The sequence below is a fragment of the Apteryx rowi genome, unplaced genomic scaffold (assembly GCF_003343035.1).
Source record: "Apteryx rowi isolate R43461 unplaced genomic scaffold, aptRow1 scaffold_1071, whole genome shotgun sequence".
NCBI classification, from domain to species: domain Eukaryota; kingdom Metazoa; phylum Chordata; class Aves; order Apterygiformes; family Apterygidae; genus Apteryx; species Apteryx rowi.
In genome coordinates this window covers 110,053-125,700 of record NW_020447277.1, presented here as the reverse complement: position 1 = coordinate 125,700, position 15,648 = coordinate 110,053, and the positions used below count along the sequence as shown (strand labels likewise).

Below are 15,648 nucleotides of genomic sequence, written 5' to 3'. Positions count from 1 at the left end.
TGTTTTGCCTTGATCTGCCTGGGCTAAGAAGAAAGCGCTCGCCTTTAAGGCTGGCTGCGGGTGTCCCTCGTGCACGCCACGCTCCTCCCAGAGCCAGCGCGGAGCCTTCCAAGCTGGGGCACCGAGTGCGGACGCTGCTCTTATGTAAGCTCGCGGCGAGGCCGATTTCTCCGCCGGTGCCTCTCAGGAAGCAGTGGTGCCGGTGGCCAGCAGGAGTGCCCAAGGCACTGGCTTTCTAGGGACACTACCATAGCCCCGCCTGCCCCGCCAGCGGGCTCTTCCGGCACTCTGGGAAAAGAAAACTGCCGTGGGGCTCCCTTGCCGCTGCTGCCATGGCCCTGGCCAGCCCCCTGGAGCGGCTGCACGAGGAAGCCATTTGCTCCATCTGCCTGGAGTACATGAACGAACCGGTGAGCGTCGACTGTGGGCACAACTTCTGCCGCGGCTGCATCGCCAAACACTGCCAGGAGAAGGGTCTCTGGGCTGATGGACCATTCTTCTGCCCGCAGTGCCGGGCCGCGTGCCATCGCAGCAACTTCCGCCCCAACCGACAGCTGGCCAACATTGTGGAGAGCATCCGGCAACTGGGGCTGCAGGCTGGCCCGGGGTCGGGGGCCCTGCTCTGCACCATGCATGATGAGCGGCTCAAGCTCTTCTGCGAGGAGGACGAGGAGGCCATCTGCGTGGTGTGCAGGGAATCCCTGCACCACCGCCCTCACACCGTCTACCCCATCGAGGAGGCCGCTCAGGTCTACAAGGTAGGGGAGGCCCAGCTGCACGAGGACACTGTCCACAGATGAAAAGGCCGCCAGGCCTTGCATCTGCCTTGGCCTCTGTGTGGGGCTGGCCCCATGGCAGCAGCACCCCCAGCACCCCTGGCACCCCAGGATGCTGTGCTGTGCTTGGGGAGCTTGACTTTGGGGGACCAGGTGGCTTGTACCCAGCAGGTCATGAGGTACATGGTCCTGGGGTCGGCAGCCACCCCTCTCCACCGTCTCCAAATAGCTGTCCACCATCCTGGTGGCACTGCCAGGAAAGCGGGGCACCTCGGGCAGGGGAGTGGATGGTGGCTGCCCCACATTCTGGCAGTGCAGGGAGGTCAGTGCCAGCTCGCACGGTTTGCTCTCCAAACCCAAATAGCGCGGAAACTCTGAGAAAACCAGAGCAGCGCAGGGAGGGTTAAAGCTGCGAGAGGAATGAAGAGCATAGCTGCTGGCTTCGGGTGCCAGGGCTGGCACACAGGGGAGGCATTGCCTGGCAGGACAGTAACTCTCCCCTTGCTGCCTTCAGGCACTGGCAGCTGCAGGCCGGAGGATGAACGGCGGCACACGCTGGCCGCTGCTGGGGTGAGCTGACCCTGTTTATTGCCTTTCCAGGTCAAACTCCAGAAATCCCTGGAGTATCTTTCCAAGGAAGTGGAAGAAGTGAAGAAATGTGAGTCAGCAGAAAGGATGAAAACCCAGGAGTGCAAGGCAGGTGCCTGCTTTAATTTTTAAGGAATCAGCTTAGAAAACATCAGTAACTTTAGAAACTACTGAGTGTTCTGGGACAAGGCTGTTGAATTTGTCACATGTTTTGTATAGTCCTCGGGTGGGACATGTCCCCATGTCTTGCTTTCACTTGGAAGACCCACATCCACAGGGGACCCTGGCCACAGAGATGGGCTCAGTGACAGTGCAATAACACCTCCTCTATGAAGCAAACCACTCAGCTTGCGCTTGGTGCAAAGTGCTGTGTTTCCTTGGTATTCTGGCTTGCAGCAGTCCTCACGTCTATGCGCAACAAGTAGGTGCAACAAGCTTATACCAGCAGGCAACTCTGGCGTCCAATGTTGGCCCTGGGGCTGTAACTGCAGCTTGTGGAAACCAGGATCAGTAAACGTGTGTGGCTCTAAAAAAATTAAATAGCCCAGAAAGACTTTGGAAGGAGCAGCATGCCAGCTCCAATGAAATCATGGGGTCAAGCATGCTTGTTAAACAAATAGACATTGGATATTTTTTATTTGCCTTGGTTTTACAGTATGTGTTTGCATTAAAAGCCAGGCATGAACCATATGATGAGCTCTGCTCCACAACTGTAGGAACTAGAAGTGTTTTCATTGAAAAAAGAAAAGTTGAATTAGCAGGCCTCTGTCTGACTACCACTCTGTTCCAGGAGATAAGATGCCAGTAAAACAGCTGCCTTTCAAGCTAAAAACCAGTTCCTTCAGGATAGAAACTGGAAAGTAAAAGTAACTGCAGAAAAGGAAACGAAACTACTGGACTGAGTTATGCAGCGCTGAACTAGAAGTGATGACTAATCAGGGAGCATTGGCAGGAAAAACAGGTTTCTCCAGCTTTCCCTATTTATTTGCTCAGCTCCCCTGCCTGGCCATGGCTGTCACGGACTGCTGCCCTCCCTGGCCAGGCCAACCCCAGGCCTAGCAAGCCAGAGTGATGGGTGCTTGAAGTGCTGGTGGAGGGATGGGTGCTTGAAGTGCTGGTGCTACCAGCTGTCCCAGGCGGCAGGATGAGACTGGAGGAGAGGGAGGTTGTGAAACAGCAGTGTCATTCTCACCTCTGCCTGCCCCGCCTGAGTCAGGGCTAGGCAATCGCCTTGTAGGGTCACGGCTCAGCTGCTTTCAGGCTTCCTGAGGCTGATTATGCTGTTTTAGTAAAAAGGAAAAAATGTCCCATGTGTGTGATGGGGAGGAAGTGGCTCACGGTCCTAGCTTATCAAGCATACATGAGTCAGCTCCAAGAAATCATGTGCTTGGACAGAAAAATGCAGTTAATAAATAAATAAATACAGTTCAGTTTCCTTTCATTTGCCTTCTGGGTTTTGAGGCTTTATGGTCCCAATTAACCACAGCAGATTTTCTGGAGAATGCCAGCTCCTGTTCTTCAGGTTTTGAGCCAAGTACAAAGCTTTAGGGCCCAGGAAAAAACCCTAAAGTAGAGCCAGACCATGCCTGTTGTCTCCTTGCCCCCAGACCCTAGTGAGAGCTCCTAGCACCCCAGGGAGGCCTCCCTGGCTCCTTTCTCCTTCCCTCAGTCCCTCCCCAGCCCCAGGGCTTCTCACACCTCTTTCCCACTGCACTGTGAGTACTGCTGGACATGTAGTGCACATTAGCCTGGGCCTCGCTTGTAGGTGAATTGTACACCTTCTAATAAAAACCTACCCCCTAAGCCTAATGGCATCTCCTTGCAGTCCATCATCCCACCCAGATGATCACTCTGTGCTGCACTGAGACATCTCTAGACATCTAGGGTCCAGCTGACCAGAGCTGCCCTGGGCAAGGTCCTACTGCTGGTGAATTAAGGATGTCAAATCAGATACTAGGTGAAAGCCCACCACTTAGTTTTTGGCTGATATTTTAAATAAACACCCTGATCCAGAAGTGAGGTGATTTCCCATGGCCTGACCACTGGGTGTAGTTTTGGGCTTCATGTTAGCTGCCTGGCTAACATTGCCTCTCCTTCCCCCATGTACCTTTCCTTTCACAAGGAGGCAGTGAAGAAAAAGAGGGAAAGGATTGTGAGTGAGTTTGGGAAACTGCATCGGTTGCTGGCTGATGAAGAGAAGCTGCTGCTTCAGAAGCTGGAGGAGGAAGAAAAGCGGATTCTGCTGATGATCAGTGAAAACCTCGCCCGGCTGGTGGAGCAAAAGTCCTCTCTGGACGAGCTGATCCTGGAGATAAAGGAGAAGTTCCAGCAGCCAGCTGATGGGCTGCTCAAGGTCAGGCTGGGCTGCCAGCCCTCTCTTCCCTGGGCACTGGGAGAGGGGCCAGCTTCTGGTGTGGGGCTGCCAGGGACCAGGCTGTGACACGGAGAAGAGGGAAGGTGGGCAGCCCACAACAGGGGAAGGCCTGGGGAGCTTTAACTGCACTGACCATGCTCCTGGGGGCTGGAGGCAATGCATTAAACCAGCTCTGCCCACCAGGGCAGGGGGCCCCTGTCTGCTCCAGGCATGTCTGGGTTGCCAAAGCACCCTGGGATGGAGCTGTGCTCAGGAAAGCAGTAGCTGTGATGGTGAAAGGCTCTCTCCTCCCTTCCATGTACATACAAACTCTTGATTTCCTTCCTCTTTCCCCTGGAGAGGGAACAGGTCCAGACCATCAGTGATACCTGAGGTATCACTCCTGCATCCCAAAGCAGCCTCTGAATCCCACTAACTTAGCCCCTTCAGCCCTGAGGTCTTTTCTATCCAGACCTGATTTCTGTCCTGTGCTAAGGGGAATCTGCTCTGCAAGGCTGCCCGTGAAGGCTCACAGGGCATCATGAGCCCTGGGGACTGCCAGCCCTTATGTCTAGTCTGACAGGTCCCCAGGTGAATAATGGTGTGAGAACGGCCCATTGCTCTGTTCCTTTCCCTGCCTCAGTTTGGGGCAGAGCGCAACCTGGCGGTACATGATGGGAGCTGGATGGTGGGGGACATCCTTGGGGAGATGTCCCCCCAGCATGATTTAAGGCTTACCTTTCCTGTTTTGCTGAAGGAGAGGCAGCATACACTGAGATGTGGCCAGTCCTCAGAGGTGGAGGGGATGTGTGACCTACAATGCAGTGTAGACACAGCTGCCGCTGTGGACCTCGGCAGTGCTCAGGAGAGCCTGCAAAGTGTCCTGTGGAGCAGGGCAGGCTGGCACTGAGCAGGCACAACCAGGACAGCTGGTCAGAGCTTGCTTGGGTCTGTTGCCCACTCCACAGGGCAGACATGCACTGGGGCCCATGACAGTTGAGGAGCAAGGCCAGGACTGAAGGACTGTGCAGATCGAGGTGGGTGGCTGGGGGCCAGACTGGCTGATAGGCACGAGGCTCTGGAATGACATTCCAAGAATGTTTTTTCTCTTCTTTTAGGACATGAAAAGCATCCTGAACAGGTAGGTGCCAGTGCTCATTCCTCCTACTGTCCTCACTGCCTCCAGGCTCTAAGCGTGGTGTTTGCATCTGTGTTTGCTCTGTGCCAGGCCAACCTCTGTGCTCCCTGCACAGCCCCTGCCCAGCTTCAAGCTAGGTCCTCCCTAGTGGTGAGACCCAGTGACCAGGGACAGATAGAGGAGGGATCTGAAACCAGTGCAGGCTGGCAGGAGAGACTCAATGCCTGTCTTTTTCCAGGATCCCCAGAACCAAGGTGTTGCCTGGCCCTGCAGGATGTGAGAAGGGCTCCTAAGGGACATGCTGCTGGGGTGGCCTTACTCCTTCCTTTCCACAGGGTGTTCCTGCCCCGGACTGGCACTGCAGCTCACCTGGGACCCCTTTCTTGTATGTAATTTAGATCCAGAGTGTAGATCTCATCCGACTTGCTGCTAGGCAAGCAGTTAGTCCAGGTGCTCTGCCATGGCTGAAGAGGTCACAGCAGGAAATGTGGTGACCCCGGGGAGCTGGTGTGGCAGCTGGGAGTTGCCAAGGGCTGTAGATTGCTGGCTAAATCCCTCTCTAACTCAGAAAAGGCAGAGAGAAACCGATGCTGTGGATGGCTTGATGCAGCCAGATCTGCTGGAGACCAGATTCAACCTGCTCTCCTGTGCTATATGAGCAGCCCTATGCCAGTGTGCAGTCAGGGCTGGGGCTCTTGAAACAGTGTCTGTGCAGCCAACAGAAAGACATTAAAAAGCCCCCTGAGATGCAGCAGGAGACTGGCTGTGTTGTGGGCACTGGGTATGGCTGAGACTCTGTGCTGGCCCGTGGGCAATATGCTCTTTTCAGGTGTGAAGGCATGAAATTCCAGGCCCCTAAAGCTGTTTCCATGACCCTGACAGAAGATTACAGCATCCCAGAGCGCTGCCTGGGCATGAGGGACATGCTGAAGAAATTCAAAGGTAAGGCAGCTGCTTTTGTGCCAGGTCCTGGCACATTTGAACCCTGGCCCTCCTGCTGTACACTGTGGCGCAGGGAGAGGTGTTTGTGCACTCAGTGCAGACACAGCTCTGCTCTTGGCCTTGACCACTACCAACGCCAGCAGATGGACTCATATGAATGTTTCTGACAAGTGAGCTGTGCTGTGGTGATGAATATTCAGGCAGGAAAAGGCCTTTGGCAAACTTTGCTCAGTCAGGAGGGGGATCCCAGACTTCAGTCTTTGGCTCTGTCTATGCTAGACAGTTTAACAAAGGTCATATTTACACAAGTAAAGTTGCATCATTGTAATGTTACTCTGCAAATCAGCCTGGTGAAGCAAGGGCTGGTTCCAGCACTGTTGGTACTTTTGGGCATGGAGGGTTTTGGTTTAATGTGAACCAATTCCAAATTGGCTGTGGTAAGAGAGTCCATCCAGTCTGGAACTTGTCTTTAAATAAAATGATTTCAGATCATACATCTTTTTAGCTCAGATGGTGCAGCTTTCTCATTAGCACAAGTGCTAACTGCAGGTTTTTTCAACGAGTTTTGTTCAGTTGGTCCCAGTTTGCCTACAGATAAGTTCAGACTGGTTTCAGGGTGGGGAGACTTTCCTCATTCTGGTCTTGGATGGTTTGTGAGGTGGCCCTGAAGCTTAGGAGGGCATCTAGCAGTCTCAGGTTCCATGTTGCCCACAAACTCTTCTTTCCTTGTGTAGGCTGCTTCTAAAGCTGTGTCAGGAGGGCTGCTGAGATGCCCTGATTTTATTCCTGCTCTGCAGTTGGATGCCAAATTTTTTGATGTGGTTTACAGTAAAAATGATTTTGTGAATTATGTTTCCCCAGGACTAGGTGCTGTACAAAACCATGCATACATGCAATTAAATGTAGTAGCCAGCAGTAGCTGGAGCTGGAAAAGTTCAACATCTCTGTAGCAGACTCATCCATTCATGTCATTGTCTGCATGTGAATTCACCCGTAAAATCCTGTGTATCCTTCATCCCTTCTCCTCATTCCAGTGGATGTGACTCTGGACCCTGACACAGCGCACCCTGAACTCACTCTGTCTGAAGACCGGAAAAGTGTGAAGCGTGGAGGCAAGAAGCTGATTCTGTCCCTCTTTGACAACCCCAAGAGGTTTAACACCACGCCGCTGGTGCTGGGGGTTCAGGCCTTCTTCTACGGCCGGCACTACTGGGAAGTGCAGGTGGGAGATAAGCCAGAGTGGGGCCTGGGGCTGTGCAGGGATTCAGCCAGCCGGAAAGGCACTGTTTTCTTCTCCCCTAGCAATGGCTACTGGGTGCTGCGGTTGCAGAACAGTGGCAACTATGAAGCCCTCACTTCCCCCATTTCCCCTCTGAACCTGAGTGTGAGACCCCGGCGCATTGGAATCTTCCTGGACTATGAGGCAGGAGAAATCTCATTTTATAATGTGACTGACCGCTCCCACATCTACACCTTCACTGACAAGTTCTCTGGCAATCTCCGGCCTCTTTTCTTCCCAGGTGCCTTGATGGGGGGCAAAAATGCAGAGCCCTTGGTGATCTCCTGGGTCAGGGACACACAAGGGATTGGGTGCATCATCCTGTAATGTGTGGTTAAAAGGCTGCCCTGGCCTCAAAACAGGGCAGCCAGAGACCAGTGGGCCTGACCAGCTCCTCTCCTGAGCAGGAGGTTGGCAGCAAGGCAGCACTGGGGAAATAGGTGTGTGTTTGGGGTGAGCAGCATGACAAGGTCCCTTTGTGCTCCTGGATGCCGGCGATGACCCACAAAGCATAATACTGCTGAGAAACTAACAGTGACCATGTCCTTTCACATGATACGTTCACCCTTTGCCAGGCCCATGCCAGGAAGGGCATTACATGGCAGGGATGTGCCACAACCTGCTGTTTCCCTGATGGGGACAGGAGGAGCCTGCTGAACACCATTGCCCTGCTGGTCACCTTGCAGGCTTTGGGCGAAGAGTGTGTGCACAGCCTTCATTGTAGTACTGATTTTCGTGTGAACTGTACTGAAAGAAGGCAATAAAGAATTGATTTGGGAAGACCTGTGTGGTTAGGAATACATTTTCATGGTGCACCAAACCCTGCTGCTTAACCCTGGGGGCCTGGCTAAAACCTGGGATCTGAGAGAGCAGTGCTGAATTTTGGAGAAGGAAGTGAAGGTCCTGTGCTGCTATATTTGCATCACCTGCCTGCTGCGAAGCATGTCCAGCCCAACTGTTTGATATATTAGCCTGGCCTAGAGGCTGCTTAGTGCTTCTGTGGTTCTGGGAAGTCAGAATTAAGTCTGGGGCCACATATTGTCACTTGAGCACTGGCCTCCCCATTATTAGTGACTATGATCCGATCCTTTACTGCACACATTTCCTGAGAATGTAAGGATGTGACTGGAGGGTTGGATCCTCCTCAGGAGTACCTGGCCTTCCAAGAGGCCCATGCTTGCACTGTGTCCTGGAATACATGAAGCTGAGGACAGCCACTTCTGAATGGGTCAGAGTGTGGTGTGCATGGGTGCTGCTGGGCACAGGCCCTCTCCTGCCCCAGCAGGGTGCTCTAGGCATCCCAGTGTGGAATCAGTGGGACACTACAGCGAGCTGATACCTGCAGGCATTGGGGTCAGAGATTCGGTAGCTGCAGCTGTTTGTATGGTGGGCTGTGCTTTAGCCTTGTGGTGCTGGGGCCTAGGGTGAAGGCAAGAGGATGTCTCTATGTATGGTGGATGTAGCAGTGCATGCCAGTCCCTGGGTTGCTCACCCTGATCCCCTGGCAGGGAAATCACCTCCAGGTTTAGTAGCTCCAAGCCCCCTGCCTCCTCTCACAAGCTGAAACTGAAAGGCAGCCCTGATGGTGTGAAATTTCCAACCATGGCAAGTGGTGCATTACTCAAACTGGGATGGGGGCATGTTGGGGGTTTCAAGACTAAAGGGAAAGAAAAATCATTCTGCCTCCCCTGATGTCTCCAAAGGTCACCCATGCTACTTGGTCCCTCCTGTCCCTTGGGATATCCCTTCTACTCAAGGCTCTACTGATGCTCTAGACGGGAGCTTCTGCCTGAATCAGGCTATGGTTGGGTTTTCCCAGCAAAAGCTCTCAGGCTCTTAGGTCAGATGTTGCATCAGCCGGTTGTGTTCACTTAAACCCAAATGCCTGCAGTTCGTGGTTCCAGGAGGCAGGAAACTGCCACAGAGCCAGACAGAGAGGAGATGGTGGCTAGTGGTCATACACTGTTAGCTGGAGTGGCTGGAGGCTGTGTCCTGAGCTGAGCAGAGCACCCTGCCAGGCAGACACACTCCAATAGCGTGTAGATTTCCCTCCACAGTGAAGACAAAAATAATGAAGCTTCTTAATTCAACGACTGGTTCAATTTGAATCAAATGAGATGTGACCATGATAAAGAATGGTCTCAAGTACTCAGCACGGTTTCCCTGGGGATGTCATGGGCAGTACTTTAGTACTCCTAGTGGGAAATGATGCTGCAGTCAAGGAAGCAGTTCCTTTCAACTAATTTTTGTTGCATTTGGTGAGTCCCATCTGCCTCCCTTTGGCTGCAGGCTCTTTCTTTTGGAGGCTGCCCAGCAGAGGGGAAAGCCTGGCTAGGAGAGCCTGGTCTCAGCTCTGACATGTCACAGGAGGGAGATGGGCAATGGGTCCCAGTGGGCTCCACATCTTTTCTGACCTTCACAGTGGTCTTACAAAGAGAGTTTGTGGATCCTGAGAAAATAGGAATGAATTTGAACTTTGAGAGCTTGATAGAAGTCTGGAAGCATAGGCAGTAGTGTAGGGAGTGGTGAAGACAGCCAGGGAAACTGCTTAAGCAGGGTGACCACTGGGAAGGGACCAGGCTGAGTGTCATTGCATCATGGTGGAAGGAGGTGGTAAGATGGAAACTATCCAGAAAATAAGAATAAACTGACTGTGGAAAGGTGACAAGTGAGCAGCACTATTACAGTGCAAGAGGGACAAAGAGCTTTTTCAGAAGAGTCAGGAGGGGAAGTGCAACAGTTTAGAGATCTTGCAGATTGACACTGGTGCAACCGGTGGAACAAATGAGTAGCTGAACAGAAAGGATATGGACTCACCCCACAGCAGCACCCAAAGTGTTCCTAGAAATCATGACTCTGTCTTCCCTAGGAAGGAGGGTAAAGGTCCAAGGAATGAGATGATAGCTGTGAAAATGCTATAAAATTTTCTGTCTGATGAACTTGCAACATTACCTGCAAGTAAGACTTAAAACTGCTCTGACCAAACACCCATCTGTCCTCAAGTGCCCAGATTCGCTGGCTTGGGGCAGTTAGAGAAAAGCGAAGAGCACTAGGACCAGACTTATAGAGCTCCCTGATGACTTAATGCTGAAGCTGTTCCTAAAACTACTTGCAAGCTGGTTTTCAGTTTAAGCCACGTGGGAGGGCTACATGCCACAGCACGGAGGCCAAGGGTCTGGACTCATCACTTTGGTGTTCCAGTGGTGACCGTTCTCACTCTCACCAGCTCAGACCTTAAGCAAGCTGGTTACCCTCTTATGTGGAGGTAAGGCTATTTATTATCAAAGTGATTGACCTGTATGTGCCAGGCTAATTATGTTCTTACAGCTTCCCCTGGACTGATCTCAGCGACACTTGCCCAAAGCATGCTGTGATTTTCCAATGCAGGAGAATGGGCATATACACATGCCCATATATTTTGCGAGAACTTCTTGGGCTGAGCCAGTCTTTTGCTCTTGCAGGTCCCAGGGTTGTTCTCCTGTTTGAGGTATCCAGTTTCACTGAAGGCATTAGTCCCTCAGGATAGCACATCTGGCAAAAAGGTCGTGGTTTGCAGTCAGGTTATGAGGGAGCTGTTTTCTATGCAATCTGTGGACTAGCCATAGTTTTAGGCTTTGACTTCTGTAGCAGTTTGATCACCCAAAGGCACTGGCAGTGTCCTCTGTTAAGATTATTGGCAGCAAAGCTTCCAGATCTGCAGTTTTAGAAATGTGTTTTCTCAGCAAATATTAACATCCTTCTTTCACTGCTAATATACTGGAAAATACTTCATTATCTTTGAGGGATGTCTGCTTCTTTCTAAGAATGGATTGGAAATGTTCTTTCATATCTAAAATGCCACTTCTGCTTTCTGTTAGCCATTATTGGAAAAGCAATAACCAGATACCTTTCCTTGAATTTTCTCCATTTTCTCCATATACTAAATAATTCTGTGTCTTCCTCAGCCCTGGAAGTCTTGGATATGTCCCTACCTTAGGAAAACACTGCCTTTGTGTGCAACTTGAAAAACCATCCACATTGCTTCTCTGGAACTGAAAAGTCATGAGCTAATTTCATCTGTAGTGTCTTAAAAGTTACAGTAAGAATGCCCAGAAAATACCTGCAGAGTTTTTATTCTTTTCCTTACAATATCTCAGCTTGCTGGGATCAGCCAACATACTCCAAACTTTTTTCTAACTATGAGAGCTATGGTATTCCTTGTTTTCCTCTTCTCTTTCCTTTTCCTGTGAAGAGTCTCCTGCAGCCCCTTGATTCCAGGAGATGTGACTTCAAGCAAAATGCCAAGTATCACAAGACATGTGATCACTAGACACAGCTTTTCTGAGCAGACAGACATTTTACCTTCTGGGTTTCTAATTCTTGTTCTAAAATGTGGAGGTGTAAAAGTTGTGCTATCTGTTCTACAGCAACTGCTATCCATAGCTCCCTTTTCATATCTCCATTGGCACAGACCAGCTCCTCCTCCTGTGCAATGCCAGACTTGGATCTCCAACTCCACTGGATGTCACTGTACCTTAAAATGCCTATAGACACAGTAGGATAATATAAACAAAAAATTTATAAATATTTACCTGTATATTGTAATAATGATTTTATTCTTATATTATAATAATAATGATTTTATTTTTGTTCACATTTAGGCAAACACAGGGTTTTCATTAAAAATATTTACTTTAAACGATATATCAGATTTTCCATCGAATAATATGGCTCGATATTACTAGAAAAAAGTGATATTCTGTTACATTCTGAATGGTGTTAAAAAACCTTCTCTGCATCAAAACACAAAAGGCACAGACTCAAAACCTGACCTATTGCACAAAATATTTAGTAAATACTGAAGTCTGGTTTCAGGATGAGTCCCCTATTTAGGAGGTTACAAATTTCGAAACATTTGAGACTGTTGGTCTTGTCTCAGTCTGTCTGAATCCAGGAAAATTTGTTGCACTTACAAACTACCTTCTTGTTGGATCAGAGCCTCCTCTTCTTCTTAACCTGCTGTGCCCCAGCTTTGTTAGTATGCTCTGGTTCTTGCATTCACCTGCCCTTTTTCCTGGGGGTGCTCCCTGATGCCTTCATGAGGCTGTTTCTGGGAGGGAAGAGCTTCATGATTAGCCCCCAAAACCCATGCATGGAGCACTGGAATATCCTGGTCCAGCAGGCCCAGGGCTGATGCAGGTTGTGGCTCCTCCAAGCTCTCCAGCCAGAGAGACACACAGCATGTGGGTCTTGCTTCGCTCAGCCTCTGGTGGCAAGGTCAGCCTTGAATAACTGAATCAACCCATGGCAAATATATCCCCTGCTCTAGGTGGACAGTAATCTCCTTGGGCAGATTTACGCTAGTGAAGATGTGGGTGCCACACACATGACTCCATCCTTGTCTGTGTGCTACAGTCTCAGCTTCTTGCATTCCTCTTCCACCTTTGCAAAAGGCTGTGAAGCTGTGAAGGTCACCAGGAAGGCTTCTTCCACAAGCACACCACTGCTTTCAGGCCTTGGAGGCTGCTGCCAGCTTGCTGAAAGCTGCTGACTGCCTTTACCTCATTAGTGTAGGCTTTGTTCACACCTCTGCACCCGGGGGTGGGGATTATGGGAGTGCTGTACTCCTAGCACCCACTGCAAGGCTCCTCTGAGCTGTACTGAGTAAGCAGTTGTAAGGTCAAGAGAGACACGAGCAATTCAGGTCTCTTGCTCTTCAGGACACTCTGCAGGCTCCCAAAACAGTGGTGAAGAGTCAGTTGTGGTGCCCAGTGGAGGGGTCTGCTGTATGTGGGTTGAATATACCCATGTCTTTAATGTTGTTAGCACATAGACAAATGTGCTGTTTGCACATGAACCTCTTGCAAATAACAGGCTCAATCAGTGCATGGGCTGGAAAGTGCTCACCATCTGGCTTTGCCTGGTGTGTCCTTTGGTGAGAAACTCCATGGCTGTGGGACTGCTCCCAGTGCCGTGGAGCTGGATGGGGCTTGCACCTGAGAGGGACTGTGGAAGCTTGAACCCTTTTGGGCTGACCCCATCGCAAGTTTCCCTGCTCCTGGACAGGAACTCAGCCCTCACGTCTCCTGCTCCTGCTGTTCCCCGCAGTGACAGTGTCTGCGGGCACTGCATGTTTGCTGATTACAGCCCTCTCACTGCACCTGAGCAGAGCTCAAGGTGAAGCTACTGGGCTCCAGCACATGGGGATATGGGGCCAGCTGGTACATCCCAAATGGCTCAGCTGTCTGCTGGGAGTCCAGCATATTGGGAAGCCCACAGCATGACAAGCTGCCTCCTGGAGCTGGCCCTGGGGCATGTGGCCAAGCCCCAGTCCTTGGCAGTCAGGGTTGTCACTGAGGCCATCTCCCCTCACATACAGGTGGTAACTCCATGTCACCAAAGGCAGTTGCAGAGATACCTTTGTGGTGATGTCCATCCAATCTGCCCGGATGTGCGGCTCCATCCCTCCATCCGTGGAGAGAGGCAGCTCTGCAGGGAAGGGTCCTCTGACCCTGCTTGTTAGCACAGCTCAAGGTTTGAAATCCCCTCTCCTCCACGTATGCTATTTTAAGCTGGGTGAAGTCAGTGCTGTAGCAAGATGACTGATGGGGTTCATGCTGCCTCATGGGCTGAGAAGGTGGAGGCTGCTGTTCCTGAAGTGACAAGCCTCCCAACGTAATGTATATGCTCTTTCCTTCCTCAGAGGTACCCACATCCCTTACAGCCCCACCTAGCGCTCCTCTCCCCACTTGGCTCCCACTCAGTCTGCCTTCTCTCTCCTCATCTTCCACTCCCACCACAAGCCCCCTTCCTGCCTTGCTCCCCCATTGCTCATTGATGTTCATGCCTGTCCTTACAAATTCAATGCTTAAATGTCATGGGGTGGGAGGTCAGCTGAGTGCAGGTGGGTCTCTGATCTTAGCCCATCACCTTGGCCTCCCATATAAGTACCAGAGGTCTAGGCAATAAAGCAGAAGAACCAAAGCGCTCGTTGTTCATTCAACAGTGTTTGCCCAGAGTAGATAGAGGAATTGCACCTAAACACCATTGGTGGCGTGGGCTCGGTCTCCATCGACTCCAGTGGGAGAGAGGCCCAGGGCTCTGGTGGAGACATCTCCTCACAGGGACATGCCCTTTCCTAGCAGGTGAATGCAGCCGACGAGGGGTATGGGGTTGTGCTGTTCACTGCCTTCAGTTTTGTCCGGAGATAGGCAGGTTTCCACAGGCAAAGGGAAAACCAGCTTTTCTCAGACACATCTGCTAAGCCCCATTAGTCCCAGCTAAATGAAAGCTTAAAAACTGTTTTAAAAATCTGGTAGTGAAATATATTTTTTTGGTTCTTAGTTCTGGGAATAGCTGATCCATTTTAGCTGCAGTTTTCACAAAACTCAGCCTGAGGAAGCAAGCATGTAGAATTTCAGCCCCTACAGGTAACATTTTAATTGATTACAATAGGACTAACATTGGGATATATCTAGTTGCCAATAGTCATAATGAATAGTGATTAAATACCTTATAAAAAGAGGGACCTAAACTACCTGGATGTAATCTCTGACCTCCTCACACCTCATTCGTTCCAGATTTTTTTTCTCTGATTCAGTATAACAGCAGGCTCAAATGGGAAAAGTTTGCAGTGTTTTTGCCAGCTTAGAAAATGGAATAAGAACATGTTACCATCACTATAATTTCATCTATTTTCATCACAAATAATTGTAATAGAGGCAAAGATGGAAATTTTTTACAAAAATATTTATTTCTCAAAATATGAATTAAATATTACATCAAAAATACAATTAATTAAATACAAAAAATATAAACAGAACAAGAGGCTTCACTTAAAAAAATATATCTATTAAATATTCTTCATATTTGGCTGGAGTAGAGTTATTTGACCTGCTCTCTCCCCTATAAAATATTAAATATTTAAACAGCAAAATATTAAAATCATGTTTTGAACATTTTCAGTTTCTTAACTAGCTTTAAATGATTTTGAAGCACTTCTGACTGAATCCTTTGCTGGCAATAGCTTGCTTGTCCCGGCAGCAGTGGGGACCGAGCGTGGCACAGCCTTCGCAGTCTGTCCCCTTGCTTCAGTTCAGTTCTAGATCGCTCACATACTCCTGGACCCATTTGCTCTCGGGGTTGGCACAGACTTCACGGCCTTTCCTTGTGATAAACCTGTGGAGTGCAAAAAAAGTTTACTATGGGTGATCGCTGTGGGGAGGAAAGCCATGCCCCAAACCTGGCGTCCCACAAGGATCAATGGGATTCGGGGCATGGGGCCCCATCTCTGCATTTCGTCCAGGCAGCCACCAGCTAGCCTGCAAAGCCCTGGCCATGGGGCAGGACTGATGTGAGCCCCAGTGCGTGCTGCATCCATGGAGCATCACCTCATACCTCTTGGGCCAAATTCCTCCTATCCGCCTGGGCTGCTTTTCAGTCCCTTTCTCCCTCCCCAGCCCTTTGTTCCCCACTGGGATCTCAGACGGCTATTGACAGCAAGTCTTTCCCTTTCCAGCTCTGCAAACATGAGGGAATATCATTGGCCCAAAGGGAGAGCCCACCACCCTGCTGTGACTGCTGAGGAGGGCAC

General features: G+C 50.4%; 1 protein-coding gene across 2 annotated transcripts; it reads left to right on the top strand.

Moving 5' to 3' along the window:
• LOC112968613 (E3 ubiquitin-protein ligase TRIM39-like) lies at positions 1-7,850 on the top strand. 2 transcript variants are annotated; one of them, XM_026071039.1, is made up of 6 exons: positions 1-758; positions 1,377-1,472; positions 3,487-3,717; positions 4,836-4,858; positions 5,685-5,797; positions 6,832-7,850. In XM_026071039.1, the coding sequence occupies exons 1-6, from the start codon at positions 333-335 to the stop codon at positions 7,401-7,403; spliced, it is 1,461 nt and encodes a 486-aa protein (XP_025926824.1). In that variant the 5' UTR covers positions 1-332; the 3' UTR covers positions 7,404-7,850. The 2 variants fall into 2 exon arrangements, with proteins under 2 accessions (XP_025926824.1, XP_025926833.1); XM_026071048.1 differs by lacking the exon at positions 6,832-7,850 and adding an exon at positions 6,659-6,825.
• The last annotated feature ends 7,798 nt before the right edge of the window (positions 7,851-15,648 follow it).

Excerpts from the sequence above, each read along its gene's own strand:
- LOC112968613 (XM_026071039.1), top strand. The coding sequence starts at position 333 with ATGGCCCTGGCCAGCCCCCTGGAGCGGCTGCACGAGGAAGCCATTTGC. Across the intron at positions 4,859-5,684 it reads ATGAAAAGCATCCTGAACAG|GTGTGAAGGCATGAAATTCC; the intron begins GTAGGTGCCAGT and ends TGCTCTTTTCAG. Across the intron at positions 5,798-6,831 it reads CATGCTGAAGAAATTCAAAG|TGGATGTGACTCTGGACCCT; the intron begins GTAAGGCAGCTG and ends TCCTCATTCCAG.